This window comes from Saccopteryx leptura, chromosome 5 (genome assembly GCF_036850995.1).
Source record: "Saccopteryx leptura isolate mSacLep1 chromosome 5, mSacLep1_pri_phased_curated, whole genome shotgun sequence".
NCBI lineage: Eukaryota > Metazoa > Chordata > Mammalia > Chiroptera > Emballonuridae > Saccopteryx > Saccopteryx leptura.
This window is the reverse complement of record NC_089507.1, coordinates 189,143,373-189,162,080: the sequence shown is the minus strand read 5'-3', so window position 1 is coordinate 189,162,080 and position 18,708 is coordinate 189,143,373. Positions and strand designations below refer to the sequence as shown.

The 18,708-nt window shown below is 38.7% G+C and overlaps 1 protein-coding gene across 5 annotated transcripts in view; it reads left to right on the top strand.

The window, feature by feature from the left end:
• The first annotated feature begins 1,967 nt into the window (after positions 1-1,967).
• The window catches only part of ANKEF1 (ankyrin repeat and EF-hand domain containing 1), a 32,414-nt gene continuing 15,673 nt past the window's right edge, over positions 1,968-18,708 (top strand). For 2 of the 5 annotated variants that reach the window (XR_010751732.1, XM_066387152.1), the window contains exons 1-5: positions 1,968-2,335; positions 9,593-10,014; positions 12,192-12,391; positions 13,117-13,266; positions 14,642-14,765. Coding sequence is in view for 4 of the 5 variants with exons in the window: in XM_066387152.1 (XP_066243249.1) it covers positions 9,669-10,014; positions 12,192-12,391; positions 13,117-13,266; positions 14,642-14,765 (820 nt within the window). In the remaining variant the exon portion in view is untranslated. The remainder of the gene's footprint in view (positions 2,336-9,592; positions 10,015-12,191; positions 12,392-13,116; positions 13,267-14,641; positions 14,766-18,708) is intronic. The other 3 variants (XM_066387154.1, XM_066387156.1, XM_066387155.1) reach the window with 3 other exon arrangements.

Genomic DNA, 18,708 nt, shown 5'->3' with positions numbered 1-18,708 from the left:
TTGCACCAATAGTTTGAGACATCCAAGCACAGTTTTCACGCTACTCATCTATCCCCTTCAGTCTTCTAGATGTGCTTCTTCCCAAAGCTACTAGATCCTCAAAATGTTAGGAACCCTCTCTAGAGTTAAACAACGTTACTACTGACATCAACTTTATCTTCAAAAACAGAGAAAGACCATCATTATAAATATCCACTGATAAGCTTTAATACGGAGTTAGAACTACTCATCTGTAGAAGTGTTCCCCAGGAGTCAAACACCGGTCTACCAAAGCCAAAATGAGGGTACTTATTATTATGCCTGTATCCTTCATGGCTTGGAAGGGCAGTTCATATTATTCCGGTTTCACAAACCGAGACCCAAGTAACCTGAGTGACTTACTTGTTCTTGATTACCAAACCCAACTAGGCCAACAAGCCTCTGAGGCTTTTTCTCTGCTAAGAGACAGTAATTCAAGAAATAGTTTCCTGATTCTAAAATAATCTAAGAGGGTTTTGCGGTAAGTATTGAGAGCAAATAGTGTGGTTTGCCAATAAGGTTACTCAAGTATCTCCAAGGAACCAAGCTTTCAAACTGATAATCAGAAATCAGAGCATGCAAAATAAAATCATGAAGTGCCAGTTTACACCTACTCTGTTGGCAAAAAGTTTAAAATGTGACAGAACCAAGTTTTGGCTAAGATATACACTGCTAATGAGAGTCTACATTGCTATATATACTTGGAAAACAAGTTCACATTATCTTGATGTTATAAATAACCCAAGACCCAGAAATTTCACTCCAAGGCATTTACCCTAGAGAAGCTGGTGAACTTGAGCATCTAAAGACATGTGCAAACATGATCGTAGCAGTGCTGCTGTTTCTAACAAATACTGGAGACATCTCAAATGTCCATCAATAGTCAAATTTAAAAGGGGTGTGGAATTGTGGAATGGCAATACAATGGAGTGGTATCTAGCTGATAGGATAAAAAAAACTGTAATTAAATATAATGATACATTTTCAAAAATATAAAGTTGAAAGGAAAAAACATCCACTTTTATAAGTTCTTTAAGGATGCAATACTAATTACACAATTTTTAGAGAAGCATTCATATGAAGTAAAACAGTTTTCAAAAGCAAAAGGGTGATAAATATAAAATTCCGAATCATGGTTAGCTCTGAGAGCGGGAAAGGGAGGACACAGTATTGGGGAGAAAGATGAAACGTTCAGCAGCCTTCACTTTCCTTAGCCACGGAGGACTTTGTTTCTTCATTCTTCCCATATGGTATACAGCATATTCTTTTGTGTCCACAAAATTTTCAAACGGAGGGGAAACGATTGCTTTCATTCAGAAGCTATTACATACTAAATATTTTTAAAAGCATGCATGTTTTATATTCACATAAACAAATAAAAGCTTTAAGAATTTATCTCCCCAAAAGTGTTTCGGTTGGGGGCATTAGGACACACTTGCAGGCGCTGAAATATAATGATTTCTCCTTTATATACTTACTCCCATTTGCGTACAAGTATTTTTAAGTATAGATGCATCCTGCAGAATGCAAAGAAAATTTCTGGATAGATTTAGAAGAATCTATAACAGTTGTCTCTGACAAGTGGATTCACTTTTCATTTCATTATATAATTTATTCGTTTATATTTTAATTTAAAAAATTATTTTATTATTAAAACTTTAAATTAAAAAAATTTATTTCAAATTATTTTATTGCGCCTTTTACTTATTTTACTGTATGAGCATTACGTTTCTAATTAAATTATTTTTTAATGCGGTAGGACAGTGGGAGAGGAGGATGAAAGAAGGGAGGACTCGGAGGATTTGAACAGCAGACGGTGGCACCGCCCCTGCACGCACCACCGCTGCACTTGGAGTGTTGAACCCACCCCCAGCATCCTGGCGGGGACTCTGCCGCCAGGAAGAACGAGGGAGGCGGGACTAACAGTGGGCGATGGGTGGAGACAAGCCTTGCCCTGCCCCGCAGGGCACCTGGGCGGTTACCCTGGCAACCTAGCCTTGGTGACCAAAGCTCACAATCGGTCTGTCTGGAAGGCTCCCGCCCCGTCCCCTGCGCTCATCTGGTCGTGCGCTTGCACGCACAGGGCAGAGTCAGGGCCCATGGACACACGCACCCTTTTCTCTGCACCCCTGCGTGCCTGCTTGCCTGCTCTGTCAAGGGACACCATTCGCTCTGGGCGCCCAAGCTCGGCTCCAGGAGCCCGAGGTTGCGGCTGGGGCCTGCGCAGAGGAGAGCTGGGGTCGCTGGGCGCACCTGCAGGCTGAGGCGCCTTGGTGCCCCGACATCTGTGGCTCCTGATCGCCCCCACGACTGAGAGGTGAGCTTAGCACCATTTGCCCACCTGATCTTTTCCTTGAAATTACATTTTACCAATCCTCCCCTCCGGATTTTTCTGAGACTTAAAATTGAAAGGGACAGTAAAGAACTCCCCTCGCCCGCCAAATGTAAATTGTGGCTGGTAGGGTGAGTTGAGACGGATGGACGTTTGATTATTCATAGTGAGCCTGTATTGAGGGACTTGGCTAAGTTCTTAACCAGAATGAGAAATAGCACATTTCCTCTTTACACAACCCCACAAGCGGCTACTGTTGTTATCCCCCATTACACAGATGAAGAAACTGAGGCACGAATTACAGGGGTAACTGTCCAGGTTTGCCCAACCAGTTTGTATAAATTATAATGCAGGGGAGGAAGGATTACAATAGATTCTCCCACCTCCAATTCCACAGTCTGTTATCTCTTCCAAGCATGTCCCCCTCATTCCTCTTTGTAACAAACAACTTTGTCTAGCAGACTTCATTGAGAAGTTGATGAGCTCCATGGATCTCTCCCACCAGGTGAACAATGCATCTGGATACCCCCCCCCCCCACAAACATACACAGATTTTTTATGTTTCAGAATATTCAGACCCAATCATGGCCCTCAAGTCAAGAAATCCTATTCTATTTCACTCTTCTGAACTGTCCACTTAAATTTTTAGATGCAAGTGTGCCAAAGTACCCCAGGGCCATGTTGAGGTAAAGTACACACACATGCTAGGGCAGGGGTCGGGAACCTATGGCTCACGAGCCAGATGTGGCTCTTTTGATGGCTGCATCTGGCTCGCAGACAAATCTTTAATAAAAAAAAAAATAATGTTAAAAATATAAAACATTCTCATGTATTACAATCCATTCATTTCCTACCGCTCATGTTCATGGTTGCGAGTGGCTGGAGCCAATCACAGCTGTCCTCGGGACAACACTAAATTTTTATTGGCTAATGCATAACGTACACAGGTTGTTGTATGCCTTTCACAGAGTATGTGGTGTTCTCACATTTTAAAATATGTGGTGTTCATGACTCTCTCAGCCACAAAGGTTCCTGACCCTCGTGCTAGGGTGTCTGTAATGTGGTGACTCTCCTGAGGGGTCAGAGATGCTACACAATTTACAGTGTCACCGGGTACTAGAGGGCAGGGCTTCTGTTATCTCTTCCAGTGGGGTGAGGTTCTTGGTCAGTCTCGGCAGTTGGTTCTGAAGGACTCTGTGTAGGACACCGTTCTGTCCCCAGCATTTTGGGGCTTTAGCTGGAAGGGATACAAGTTGTGGAACTAGCCCACAGATTGCTGAATTCACCATTGTAGCGACATTGGATAGTGCCACATGCTGCTGTTTCTTTGGAGTGGGGGCTATCAAAGTCAACAGTGAAGACACTGATTTGGAAGTCTCCGTTCACACTAATGGAGTGGCATGGATTCAGTATAATCATTAAGCTATTTGGGAGTATCGCATTTTATTCCACGTAGGATGTATGTCTGCATGCAGTAGGACAGCACTGCACCTAACTAGAATTTGATAATAATAAAACCAGCCATTAACAGCAGCTGAAATCAATGTCACCCAGCATGCAAGCAAAGGCCAAGTAGCTGATTTCTGAGGCAGTTCAGGACCTATTGGGAGCCGATTTATACACACGGGTCTAACAAGCTTTCATACTTGGTTTCCTAGTCCACCACCCATTATTAACATTAGGAAGGAAGAGAAGGGCTATAGCAAATAGGACATTAAAGCCACAAGCTATGTAATCAGTGGTGGGATTCATCCAGTTCACACTGGTTTGGCAGAACTGTTACTTAATTTTTGTTGAGTTCGAAGAATCAGTTGTAATCAGGGTTCTCTCTAAGGTGGCCGTCTGGGCAGCTGTCCAATGTGAAAATTACAAATTTACATTCCTTACTCTTTTTTAACATTCATCTGCACAACAGCATATTCTAAGTGTCCATAGTAATGTTCATTCCATCCATAGGGGAAAAAAAAATTGCAAATAAGGACACCAGTCAAGAAACAATACGAAAATATCTTAAATAATGATTTTATTGGTTTTTGTCAGGTATTATTTAATATTTTATTAATATTTTAAAACATAACATAATCTAGTTTTTTGTACCTCTTTTATTGTTCTTATTTAAGTATAAAATGCATGAAATAATAAACCACCTTTCAGCATATCATTTATTTATACTTAAAACGGTTATTAGGGCAGAGACCGGTTGTTAAATTATTTGAATCCCACCACTGCATATAATGGCTGAGGTCCCAGCAGGAAAGGAAGAAGCACAAAGAATAAATAGCATACATAAGAGTGAGAAAAGAGAAGGCTAAGAAAGACAACCGCACACATTTGATGTGGTCACTCTTTCCTCTGAAAACTCCTCTTTTCTCTCACCCAGTCTCAGGCTGCCCTGAAACCCCTGAAAACCTCACAACCCCACATAGGCCAGGCCTCGATGTCTCTGAATGATGTATCCTATTGGCTTGTGAATACGTGCTTAAGCATGCTCAAAGCTTAACCAGCTATATACTCTCTGACCAGTCTGGACTCCATCCTGGGTTCCCCATCTCAGGCACAGCAGCTCAAGCCAGAAACTGAGGAATTTTCTTTGATTCCTTCCACATGTGAGACAGGTTCTGGTTGAAGAAATAATGGTCATTATAATAGAAAGCTGCTGTTGCAAGAAGTTTACATACTAGTGGGGAAGATACACAATATTTAAATGGACTATACCTGTATCTACACATCTATAGAAATGTTATATAGGAGAAAGGACCCAAAGAGGTCATCTTGAGGGTTTTTTTTTTTTCTTATTATAATAGAAAGATATTGAAGTGCTTTTAAAAGATGGTCTGGAGAGAATGTTCTGGCATGAGGTAATGCCCTGTATCTTGAGAGGAGATTGGGTTCAGGGGTCTCAAACTTGCGGCCCGCGGGCTAATCCATGAAGTTCAAAATATTTATCCAAAATGTAACCCCTGGGTTACATAGATGTATGCATTTGTCAAAATTCATGCAATGGTACACTTGATACTTATACATTTCATTACATATTCAAAAAACCAAAAGGAAAAGGAAAAACGAGCTGTAAACAAACACTGAACTCCAGGTAAGGACACATATACTGGAATAGGTCTGCAATTTACTTTGAAATGGATCAGAACACTACGATGGGTAGATAAGTCAAAAAGAAGTCAGGCATTAATGGTAGGATCTCAGTAGTGGGTAAATGGGTGTTCGACTCTTCTTTATGTGTAAAAATAATTACACTAAAGTGTTGGGGTTGGAAGCTGATCTGCTCTTATCTGTTCTACATTTACAAAAGATTTTTCTAGGGCTGAATAAAAAATGCACCACAGAGGGCTGTTGTGGAAGCAATGAGACAAATTAGAAGGTTGTACAATGACTTAGCCAAGGTCAGCCTGGAAGTGATGTCAGGGGTAGAGTTGACAGGATTTGCTGATAGATTTAAAGAGTAGGGGGATCTGTGAGGGAAATAAAGAATGAACAGTAACCTACAGCCCCAGCTCCACACCCCATTGTTTAACAACATCAGCAGTAAGAGTAGCTTTTCCACACAGTTCTGATAAGAGGGTCCTATGGGGTATTGATTGGCTGATGTCTTTGCTAAGCATAATATGCTTGAGACAGTCACTGTACTTGGGGAGAGGGTTCACTAACATAGGCTAAGCCTTGGCCGTGAACCCATTTCTAACTTAGGAGATGGGAGAGGCAGCTCTGTCTAAACCAGTGGTAGTTAACCTGGTCCCTACCACCCACTAGTGGGCATTCCAGCTTTCATGGTGGGTGGTAGTGGAGCAACCAAAGTATAAGTAAAAAGATAGATTTAACTATAGTGAGTTGTTTTATAAAGATTTATTCTGCCAAACTTAATGAAAATCTGACATAAAGTACTTGGTAAGTAATTATTATTATATGCTTTAACTTGCTGTAAGTCTGTTTTATAAATTTTATAAAGTAAAGTTACTTCCCTACTTTCTAAATCACCATTACTGTGGAACCAGTGGGCGGTTAGAAAATTTTATTACTAACAGAGATAGGAAAATGGGCGGTAAGTATAAAAAGGTTGACTGCCCCTGGACTAAAAGATTGAGGTAGAAACTTGTCTGATCTTAACTGATCTACATTTTTGAAAGATTTTTCTGGGGATTACATAGTGATTGGATTACAGGGAGTTGTTGTGAAGCAGTGAGATAAATTAGGGGCTGTGGCAATGCTTTTATAGTACTACCATACTATCAGGAATGGTTTCTATATATGATAACAGTTTGTTCCCTCCCCCCCCCTCCCTGTGGAGGAGAGCAAGCTGGGTGTTTCTAGCCTGGGCTAGTCCTCAATTTAAAAGATTGTTACTTCATTATCACATGACATGACAAAATAATTACCCATCTCATTTTGGTATCTCACAGACTGTAGTTCAGTGGTTCTCAAACTTTTTGAAGTCAGGGAGCATTTAAAATCCTACAAATAATTGTAGGCACACTATATACAAATTTCTGAGAAATATGTTATAATAATTAAGTCAAATATTAAAGAAAGAAATATAAAGTCCAAGTGTGCTTTTATGGTAATTAAACAAAATAAATACGACAAAAGTAAATTTATTCTGACATTAAAAAACATTTTTATGTTACATTTTTTGAGTAATGCTTTCTAGAATTCATAAAAAGGAGGGGTTAAAAAATAAATAAAATGACAAAAATGTTATCTTTATATATATATAGATACATTCTTAGTAAGATTTAGTAAATTTGGCAGGTCCCAGAGCAAATGTGTTAAGTTTTTTCATTCTTGTGTTTATGAGAAACATGAGCCTGATGTATCCTAGAGATTTCTTCAATGTTTGGGCATATATTTGAAAGGTAAACTCTCATTTCCTTGTTAATACATTGAAGAATTCCTCTCTTTTTACTCTTAATTGTGTTGAGGGTAGAAAATCCTAATTCACATAAATAGGATGTTGAAAATTGTAGTAAAATGTTCAAAGCTTTTTTAGACATTGCCACATATTCTTCTTTTTTTTTCTTTTTTTTTTTTTGTATTTTTCTGAAGCTGGAAACGGGGAGAGACAGTCAGACAGACTCCCGCATGCGCCCGACCGGGATCCACCCGGCACGCCCACCAAGGGCGATGCTCTGCCCACCAGGGGGCGATGCTCTGCCGAGACCAGAGCCACTCTAGCATCTGGGGCAGAGGCCAAGGAGCCATCCCCAGCGCCCGGGCCATCTTTGCTCCAATGGAGCCTTGGCTGCGGGAGGGGAAGAGAGAGACAGAGAGGAAGGGGGGGGGTGGAGAAGCAAATGGGCGCTTCTCCTATGTGCCCTGGCTGGGAACCGAACCCGGGTCCCCCGCACGCCAGGCTGACGCTCTACTGCTGAGCCAACTGGCCAGGGCCTACATATTCTTCTTTTATAGAAATCCAAAAGGCTTCAAGAGACAATTCCTTATGTTTAATCATCAATCCACGATCAGTGGATATAGCTGCCATTTCTTCTTCTTCTGTTAATATTAAACCAAAATCACTTGAAGCTTCCTTGAATGGGTTTCTAATCCAATCGTATTGTTCAGTGTTAAGTGATAGAAGATGCTATAAGTTAAATTCTGCCCGTCAGCCTTCAAGTTCTATTTTATTTACACTTAACTTTTGCTCACTTCCAGAATCAGATTCTTCAATATCACGCTTCTTTTTGAGAAATCTATCCATTTTATTTGGGTGTATTTATCTAAAAATAATATATATAATGATGTGTTAATAATAAATATAATAATGATATGTTAATAAAAAGAGTGGTATTTCCATAATGAAATGGTATAATAGAGTAACTATATTTATTTTTATATCTGGGCACATGCTGCGAACCAGTGCAGCTAGTAATTCCAGGTCCCAAGTGGGAACAGTGCAGAATTAAGAAAATACATGGAATTAAGAAAATACGGGTCAGGGAGGGCCCTGTAATTGCTGCTGGCAAGAACAAAGCATGCCCCCAAACCACATCTTGCTTTATTTATAGGGCAAAGTAAGTCTATTAGCAAATCAATGGTCTCTGATCACGTTTCCAAGGCAACCCAAGAATTTTACCAAGTGCAGAAAACCCCCACCACACATATCTCAACTTTATAACAAACAAAGGATAGAAGAAACTTGCCTCCAGTCTTTCCGGGGAACATGGGGGGTAGTGTAAACAATCCAGCACCACAGCTTAACAGCATTTTGCAACCTAATCAGGCAAGTGAGGTGGGGGGTTGGGCAAACTGTTAGCTTACAGCCAATTCCCTACATCTCTGTCCCCTCAAAATCTAAACTTCAAAACCCTATTAGATTTTTGGTCCCCAACAGGCACATATTTCTCTGGAATACCATAGGACACACCTGGAAATCTTCTAGGGTGCACACTTTGAGAACCACTGCTGTAGTAGATTCCCATTTATAATGAGCACTTCAAAATATTGCATGTTCTTTATCACATTTTTTTACAACTTTTTCTCTTTTTCCAAGTGAGAGGAGGGGAAATAGACAGATAGACTCCTGCATGCATCCCAAACAGGATCTACCCAGCAACCCCCATCTGGGGCCAATGCTCTGCCCATCTGGGGCCATGCTCATAACCAAGCTATTTTTAGTTCCCGAGATGGAGGCTCCACAGAGCCATCCTCAGCACCTGGAGCTCATACACTCAAACCAACTGAGCCATGGCTGTGGGAGAAGAAGGAAAAGTGTGTGTAGGGGGGGAGCTTCTCCTTTGTACCCTGACTTGGAATCGAACCCAGGACATCCACATGCTGGGCCAATGCTCTATCACTGAGCCAACTGGCCAAGGCCCTTTATCACATTTTTTAACTACTAAAAGTACTATGGTCTCTGCATTGTGGGGGACCTGCTGATACAGTGCCACAGAGTGGGGGGAGCTCAGTTCCTTATTCTGGCAATGTAATTACCCTCAACCTTGTTCATAGGTAAATGGAAAGGTTGTGTCAAGGAGAGAAGATTACATGAGATAACAAGAAAACTGCATAGTATTCATCATGATGGAAAAATAGTTTTGAAATATTTTAATTTTATGTTAGTTGAATATTTTTGTAATTATATGTAATGTCTACTTTTATGAACTCTGTTGAAATAAATGATGGCAAGAATATTTCATAAGAAACAGCCTTTCTTCTTGCGAAAGGCTTAAAATATTATTATTTAATCAAAGTAAAGATGACATAATTAACTTTGCGTTATATGTTTCTGTTTAGGTTTTGTGTGTATTTTTCTTTCTACTGTAGTGGGTTTTTTTCATCCATAAAAGCATTTTTAAGAAGCTGGACAAATATGACTTTTGCAGATAAGAGACTTGAGAACCTGCAGCTCTACAAATTTCTTCAGTGTGTTCGGAACAAAGACAAGAAGCAGATAGAGAAGCTGATCAGGTTTGGTTACCCTGAGCTAATCAATTTCACAGATCCTATCCATGGATACACTGGCCTGCACTTAGCCTCGGTTTCCAATGACATTGATATGGTCAGCTTTCTCCTTAGCCATGGGGCTCACCCCGACGTGCAGGACAGAATGGGCTGTACGCCGACAATGAGGGCTGCCGAGCTGGGCCACGAACTGTCCATGGAAATATTAGCCAAGGCGAAGGCGAATATGTCTATAGTCGATAATGAAGGAAAAGGTAAAAAATCCCAACATTCTCTCAAGCAGATGAAATTGTAGCCAGAAATCAATAAATTGTAGCCAGAAATCAATAATGTGGACTCTTTTGCTTTCCAACTTTAAAAGTGATTTACTCCTGTACCTAAGGATGCCAACTCCCCGTAGTTTGAAAATGGTATAGTTATATCTTAGGGAAACCAGAGCTGAGAGTGTTTCTCATGTAAAAAGAAAATTAGAATTAGACTTATCTGTTAGATGGTTTTCCTGATGTGGAGAGTTTTCGACATGATACATGTTGATATTATTGTAATCATAATCATCCATTATTAAATATAAAATCTTGTCTAGAACAAAAGAGGGAGAGCCTTTGTTATTTTTTGAAAGTTTAGAACCTGGAGCAGTACTAGACTTAGGACTCCAAAAGGATTTTGTCTCCTTTTCATAACAGTCTGATGTAGAAAGGAGTTAGTTACACTTGGGAACTCAAAGCATTAAGGTGGATTCTGGCATAAACTCCAAATTTCTAGGGTCATTTTAAATAATATGGAAATATGACTTGAAATTTGAGACATGACATTTCCATGAGTATTCAGGTGAGACAGTCCCACCTCCCCACTCTGCCCCCCTCCCTAAACCCATCTCAAAACCATGACCTGGGGCTTCTTGCCCAAATAACCCCAGGTTCCAGCAGGAGTTGACACAGCCTCATGAGAATCACTAAGAAGATCACCACCAGGCTTAATATAAATTGGTAGATTTCATCAGTTGTCTCAAATAGTTGCATCAAGTACAAAGCCATTATCATCAGCCGTATAGTAGAGAAATAAATCCAATTTAATGTTGATGCTTTCTGACAGGAACAAAATCTGTTTTTGTAACTCTCTCCCAATAGTGACTTACTTAAAACAGAGAGGACAGAGACCAGGAAGAATTATTTAATTACTTAATGGTGACACATAACAAAATAAACTAAGTATGCTTATTTATATTTTAAAATGTCATATCCTAAAAAAAATGTGTTTTAAAATGTCATATTCAAAACAAAACAAAAAACAGAAGCTTCTCAAAGCTCTATCAAATATCATTTCTCAAAGTGTTTCATGGACCACTGAATCACTGGGATGTTGATAAGTACTACATGCAGAATTGGTTTCACTGTCAAATTCATTAAAGAAACATTGGATAAAACAAATTTAGGCATATTGATTTCACCTTTGTCAGACAGATTAAAGACAGTGATATTTTCCATATTTATTTGACTGTGAAATAGTTTTTCTTACGGCATCTTAAACACTGTAATGAAGAACAGTTTTTACCTCCTTGAGTGTGAAACAGATAGAAATCTTAAAGAAAACAGGTGGGTAAATTGTAGAGCATGAAAATCCAAAACTGTGAAAGTAAAACTAAACTAATGAAGGTAAAAGTTAGAAACAAGGTCAAGTGAATACTTGTAGCAAATGTTAAGATCCATATCGTTAAAATTTAAACTCATTCAAATGAATACTAAACCTGTCAAGGTTCTGGAAAATGAGTATATGAGAAAACAAATAGGACAAATCAGGAAGAATTCAAAATACTATATAAAACGAGACCTGAAACAAATACAACTGTTGGTTCGCACATAACCCCATTATACCGCCCTACACTGCCCTGATTCCACATAACCCACGCTGGGCTCATCTCGCTAGTGCCCTGCGCTCCCCACACCATGAACCTAGCTCACCTTGCAAATCCTCAATTTGGCTGCCACTTGCCAAACTGTTTTGCTTATTCCACAGTTGTCTTTCTGTCATAACATCCTGTTTTCCAGGGACTGATGTTTGACTTACTGCACTTTGTTTCTAAAGGATAAGCAAACATTTAAATGATTAAAAACGTTACTGGATCTTTAAGAGGATGTGGGACATAGGCCACGCCTACACTGTACTTTCTCTTTGAACCGTTTTTGCAGACTGTGAAGAAGGGAAAGCTCTAAGCCACATTTGCTTGTGACTATTGGCTAACTATCACAGGTTGAGTTTTTTTGTTTGTTTCTCTGTCTTGGAGTTTCAGTTAGTTTCAGAGGGAAAGCAAAGACAGATGTGCCTCTCTGCATTACGACTTTAGCTAATTATGGATTTTAAAGTTTTTTTTTATCTGATTGAAAAATATAAAGACTATTAATAAGTATTCTTTGGGGATTCTATTTTTCGACAGGTATTTTGTTTTATTGCGTTTTACCTACTAAGAGGCATTATCGCTGTGCATTGATTGCCCTGGAACATGGTGCTGATGTCAACAATTGTGCCTATGATGGAACGCCAATATTCTTTAAAGCTTGTGAACAAGCACATGATATTAAAGAAATATGCCTGACATTTTTGGAAAAAGAAGCCAATCCAAATGCTATCAACACAGTATGGTTATTCCTGCTATTATATTCATTTTTCTTTTCAACTATCGAGTCTTATCAGTGTAATTTTTGCATTTAAATATGGTAAAACTACCCTATTAGCTTATAGACTGTTCATTTCTATTCAGAATGCTTTAAGATGATATATTTTCATTACTTTAATATTATCATAATCCTACAATCTATTTCCTAACGACGTTTAGAAAATTAGTATTTATTATGCATGTTAAAAGGTCATAAGAAATACACAAGGTGTCACTAATGCCCAATAAAAATTTCTTTTTTAAAAAAGAATTTGTAATTATGCTGTTTCTTTTATTAATTTTGCTCCCTCTCCTCATTTGGCTAATTTTCTTGAATTTTCTTATCTTTTGTCATTTTAAGACAACAAAATCAGATATTCTTCTCTTTAGAAAACACCTATAACCTAATTTTAGCATATACAGTATTATATCTTATTTTCTACCTTTTCACTGTCTTTGCAAGAAATGAATTTTTCTGACAGGGACACCTGGTGTGACCTTGACTCTGATTTTTAGAATTCTACACTTCGGATATCCCCCCATTATACTGGCTTCTTTTATCCTATTTGTTACATGACACTAATAAAAATGTAAAGAACTCAACATGTCAGCACTCTAAGGCCAAATAGATTTAGATTGCATTTATATCCATTTACGTGGTTTAACAGGACAGGTGTGCACAGCATGTGATCTGCTTCCTGTCCAGTCCACAGGTCGTACGGTTCTGATGGAAGCGTCAAGAGAAGGAGTGCTGGAGCTAGTTCGAGGGATATTGGAAAGAGGAGGCAAAGTGAATGCATTTGATAACGAGAGACACAATGCTGCCCATTTTGCTGCCAAAGGAGGCTTTTTTGATGTAAGAACCTGCTCTTTGCTTCAACGTTTGTTGCTCAAAATTTTCTCTCCTTTTCCTCAAAATATTGAAATGTTATGTAGGTTTACATGAAGGCAGAATTTTTTTCTGAGTTACCATCCTGATTTTCTTAAATAATCCTAAAATTATATTTTATGCCAAACATTATTTTTAGAAAAACATTCTCTTTATTTAATTTTATCTGCTTGCTAATTTATACATTTCATAATACTAATAGTGTTTTTTCTATATTCTTAACTCTGACGATTTAAGTTTTGCCTACTGGGGCTGCTGTATTTTGTGCCTCTGTTACATATAACAGTCTTCATAATATGTTATGACCTAATTGTGGGAAGACCAATGCCAACATACTCTCATCTCTCTGATTTCTGTGTGCATCTAATGACTCACCTAAATTTTAAACTCTAAGTTTTCTGATTAGCTGGACACAACAACATAGGTTATTTCATAGATATGGTGACATTGCATAAACAAAATAGGAACCAGTGATGGCCGTATATTTTAAAATTCTGAATGACATCTAAAATTTCTTTACTTAGTTTTCTCTGAGTTTTAACATAGTTACTCTTATTTCTGTCACTGAGTCTCTTCCCTACAATAAAAAATATGAATCAGGATAGAAGTTACATTTGGTAAATAATTTTACCTCTGACAATGTTCGTCATAGTCTGATGCTTTCTAAAATTGCCTAGATTTCCCAAAATGGTAATGTTCTAGCTGAGTATAGAGTTTTTTGTACTCTAGACCAGGGGTCAGGAAACTTTTTGGCTGAGAGAGCCATGAACGCCACATATTTTAAAATGTAATTTTGTGAGAGCCATACGACGCATGTACATTACGCATTATCCAATAAAAATTTGGTGTTGTCCTGGAAGACAGCTGTGATTGGCTCCAGCCACCCGCAACCATGAACATGAGCAGTAGGAAATGAATGGATTGTAATACATGAGAATGCTTTATATTTTTAACGTTATTATTTTTTTTATTAAAAATTTGCAAGCCAAATGCCATCAAAAGAGCCACATTTGGCTCACAAGCCATAGGTTCCCGACCCCTGCTGTAGACCAATGTTGTTTGATAGAAATTTTGGCAATGATAAAAATGTTCTATATCTGTGCTGTACAATAGAGTATACCACAATAGCCATATATGGCTTTTGAGTCCTTTCAATATGACTAGTGAAACTAAAGAACTCTATTTTTAAGATTTGTTTTCTATTTAATTCATTTTGATTTAATTTTAAATAGCCACATGTGGCTACCATGTAAATGTATTGGATAACACAGGTTCAGATATGGTCTTTAGTCAGAAAATGTACTTTCCTATTCATGTACATTATCCACTGTCTATTTTGCAGATACTGAAGCTTCTTTTTGCCTACAAGGGAAACATGGGGCTGATTGCCATTAATGGGAACACACCACTTCATTATGCTGCCATGGGTGGTTTTACAGATTGTTGTAAATATATAGCTCAGCGAGGTAAGCTTGTCTAGCAACTTTATGCTTATAGTATTTATGATTTACCCATGTTGCCAATAGAGAATTTGAGTCTGCACTTACTGCTTGTGTTTTTCAATAGTCCAACCTCACTCATATATATAGAAAGGACATTGAATCTTTTTCTTACTCTACTTTCTGTTAAGTCATGAATCTGACCTTAAAGGTAATAAAATCCCATTTTCCCAAATATTATTAGGTTAATGTTAAAAATCTAATCATGAGTCAACAAATTACCATAAAATGTCTACAGCTATTAAACTCCTTTTCAAAAACGAATTGTGAATATTAATCTAAACAAGGATACACACTGGAAACCATGTCTTTAAATCTTAGTTCTTAATTATTTTATTTAAAAATATTCAATTCTGGCCCTGGCCGGTTGGCTCAGTGGTGGAGCATCGGCCTGGCGAGCAGGAGTCCCGGGTTTGATTCCCGGCCAGGGCACACAGGAGAAGCGCCCATCTGCTTCTCTACCCCTCCCCCTCTCCTTCCTCTCTGTCTCTCTCTTCCCCTCCTGCAGCCAAGGCTCCACTGGAGCAAAGTTTGCCCGGGCGCTGAGGATGGCTCTGTGGCCTCTGCCTCAGGTGCTAGAATGGCTCTGATTGCTGCAGAGCGATGCCCCAAGATGGGCAGAGCATCGCCCCCTGGTGGGCATGCCGGGTGGATCCCGGTCAGGCGCATACGGGAGTCTGTCTGACTGCCTCCCCGTTTCCAGCTTCGGAAAGATAAAAGGAAATAAAAGAAAAATAAAAAAATATTCAATTGTGTCAAGTGCAAAGATAACTTTTCTCGATAATCTGAAATTATGGAGGGAATATTTTAGGGAGAAATATGAAATAAAATGGAACTTTTCCTAAAATTTTGACATGAAAGTAATATTAATTATTTAGCTTTTTCTGTAGCTTTTAAGTACTTTATTAATAGCTTGGTGTATTCCTTAAAATGATAATATTAACTAATTTAAAGAACAGGATCTATTTGGTGTTAATTATATGCTAATTGAATGTACATCAAATTTTTAAATCTTTTTTTTAAATTTTAACTGAGTTTATTGGGGTGGCATTGGTTAATAAAATTATATTGGTTTCAGGTGTATGATTCTATAAATCATCTGTATATTATATTTTGTGTTCACTACCCCAATTAAAAATTGTTAATTCTTTGTTAAATATAGAACTGTATGAAGTTTATCCTAGTGTCTTTTTTTTTTTCTAATTTATGAGAAATAGGCAAAACTTATCATCTTCTGACACAGGCACAGAACTCCAGAAGTCCCTGGGACCTAGAGAGCCTATACTGTAACCACTAACATGACAAATAAGACTGATGTGCCTGCATAACTAATGGTATAATAACTGATTACTCTTCCTCCATTCTCCAAAATAAGAAATACTTTAACAAATAAAGAAAAACATGTCAAATGCAATTTTAGCCCTCATAAACCATCCCATCAGTCTTATTTTCAAATCTGTCACAATCAGCAGTTTATTCTGACATTTTATTTTTAACATGGTGTATTTCTAAAAACTAAACATCTGCCCAGATTGAGAAAAGCTTCCTCAACTTTAACGTGTCAATTGCTTTTCTTTTTGGTACAAGTATCACCAAACATATACTAATTGAGAAGCACAGGGCCAGAGCCTGAGCCATGCCTATGGCTCAATCATAAAGAAAAGATTTATTTTTGTGGCAGAATTGTTAAGACTAGACTGTGGTTTTAAAACATGTCTGAAAATGATCTGGATTTTGTTGTGTGTTCACAATACAACTACATCACCAGATCTGACATAAGTGACCCAATTCCATAGCAGCAGCATTATCAGATACATTTCCACCTTTAAAATCTCAGATTCAACTCAATCAAAATCTTAGATGTAAGTCAATCTGTTGTAGTGACCCTCCAGAAGAATATGTTCCCGGCTGGTGAACAAGGGTTTAGGACATGTTAGAAGAATTCAGTTCAATTTAGAGACAGAGACAAAATGCAAGGTAAAAGGCACGTCAGCGTTAATTCACTCACAGTTCAGACGAGGGGCCAGCTCAGCCCAGGTTCGGCTTCGAAGGGTGTTGGGCAAACCGGAGTGTTAGGCTTGCTCCCTTGTACTTTGCCTGATTGGTTCATGAGCACAGGGCAGCACCATGTGTGTATAGTCTACGTAAGGCTGCAGGTGCTTGCCCCCAGGGTGGCAGATTGTAAATTGCGGATTGCCTGTCACCATTGGGAGGGGCCATTTTTTGCTACTGTTTGCCAGAGAAGGGATCCCCACTTCCCTGGCCTCTCCGATGTCAGTGCAGGGAGAGGAAAGTGGTTTTCCCTGCCTGCTTGCTCCTCTGCTGTTGCAAGACTCTTATAAATGGAATGGCCCACCATTTTCTGGCTCCATAGTTCCTTTACCATCTGCTTAAATTCAGTGTGAATCCGTATGGCCACAGCCATGGGCCTCACAATGGGGCTCCAAACTACCTTGCTCAGTGGGATGAAGTTTCCAAGCATCTGTGATGTTCGGACATCGGCAGGGAACAGCAATAGAAGGAGAGAGGGTCTCGAAGCTTCAGTCCCTTAGATATTTATATGAGTCGGCCACCATGCCTATTTAAGTCTTGTTCAATAACAAGTTACAAGTTCAATAACATGTTTACATACATTTTGGGGTTAATTTTTATCATTTTCAAACACCTGTACTATTAGCTCCCAACAGCTACACTAATCAACTCCTGGTCAAAATATGTTCACATCTTCACTCCTGGTCAAAACCTGTTTACATCTCCCTTTGGAACTTGTTCAATAGCAAGTTTACCATAACACAATCCAAGCAGGAAGAAACCATGAGCAATAAAAATGCTCATATCTGAGTCAATTCTGTGGGTTTAGTCTCTCCTACACTTCACTTAGAGGCTAAATTATTTTCCCACATTAAACTATCTTCCTCACTATACTCTTTTGCCCTTGGTCCTGTAGCAGGAACAATTTACAAGTCCCTATAAGCAGTGTGAGTATCCTGTCCAGGGACAGATGTGGGTAGTTGGGCGTCGTTCTCCTGAAGCACCCACCCCTTGGAGAATTCTCCTTCCCTTCGGCCTTTGGCTGCTTGAGTTCTATAGCACCAGCCCCTAAAGTGGAGAGCTCGACCTCAAGGAACATAAGTCAAACGGGGAATAAATGGATCTTTATTTGCTAATCACAAAGAAGGAGACAAAGCGTCTCCCACATCAGAAGGAGAGGAAAACTGCCTTCAGATCTTTAGGCTGAGATATCTTAGTCGTTTATCCACATAAAGGTGTCTTACTAGGAGGAAATGGGAGCAGAAAAGGGTAAACCTAAACAGCTTTCATAATATTTGGATCCACAGTGCTGGGATGAATACAGGAGTGGCTTCAGAGATGGTAGATAACTGGACAGACACCTTGAATAAGCAAATAAGCTCAGTAAAATCAGCATACTCAGAATTATTATGGAATCATTACACTATAGAATTATACTATCGAGACCGCTTCCCAATAAGTCACTGTTCCTAAAACTGTCCAATATAAAAATGTTAGCATCTTTATTGCCTCCACACCCTTTCTCTGTTACTAATAAACTTAACCTAAACAAAAATTTTTAATTTTTGACAATAGTAAAGGAAGTATTAATCTTGAAAAACATTGGTGATTAATTTTCTTAACTATAGAGTGTTTTATCTTTTCATGTAGCTGTTTACAGGTTTCACCCTTTGGGGGCAGATAATGTAAATTGGGAACATATCTCCCTCAGAATTCATCAAAGTGAAGTACGAAAAATAAATGAATAAATAACAGCTTCATTTTGTAATTATAATAGCTAAATGTGCTCATCGCTAGGTATGAATAATCTGGGGACAACTTTTCAACTAAACACTTGAAATTAGGGAAGCCATTGGATGAATGTCATCTGTAGAGCTGT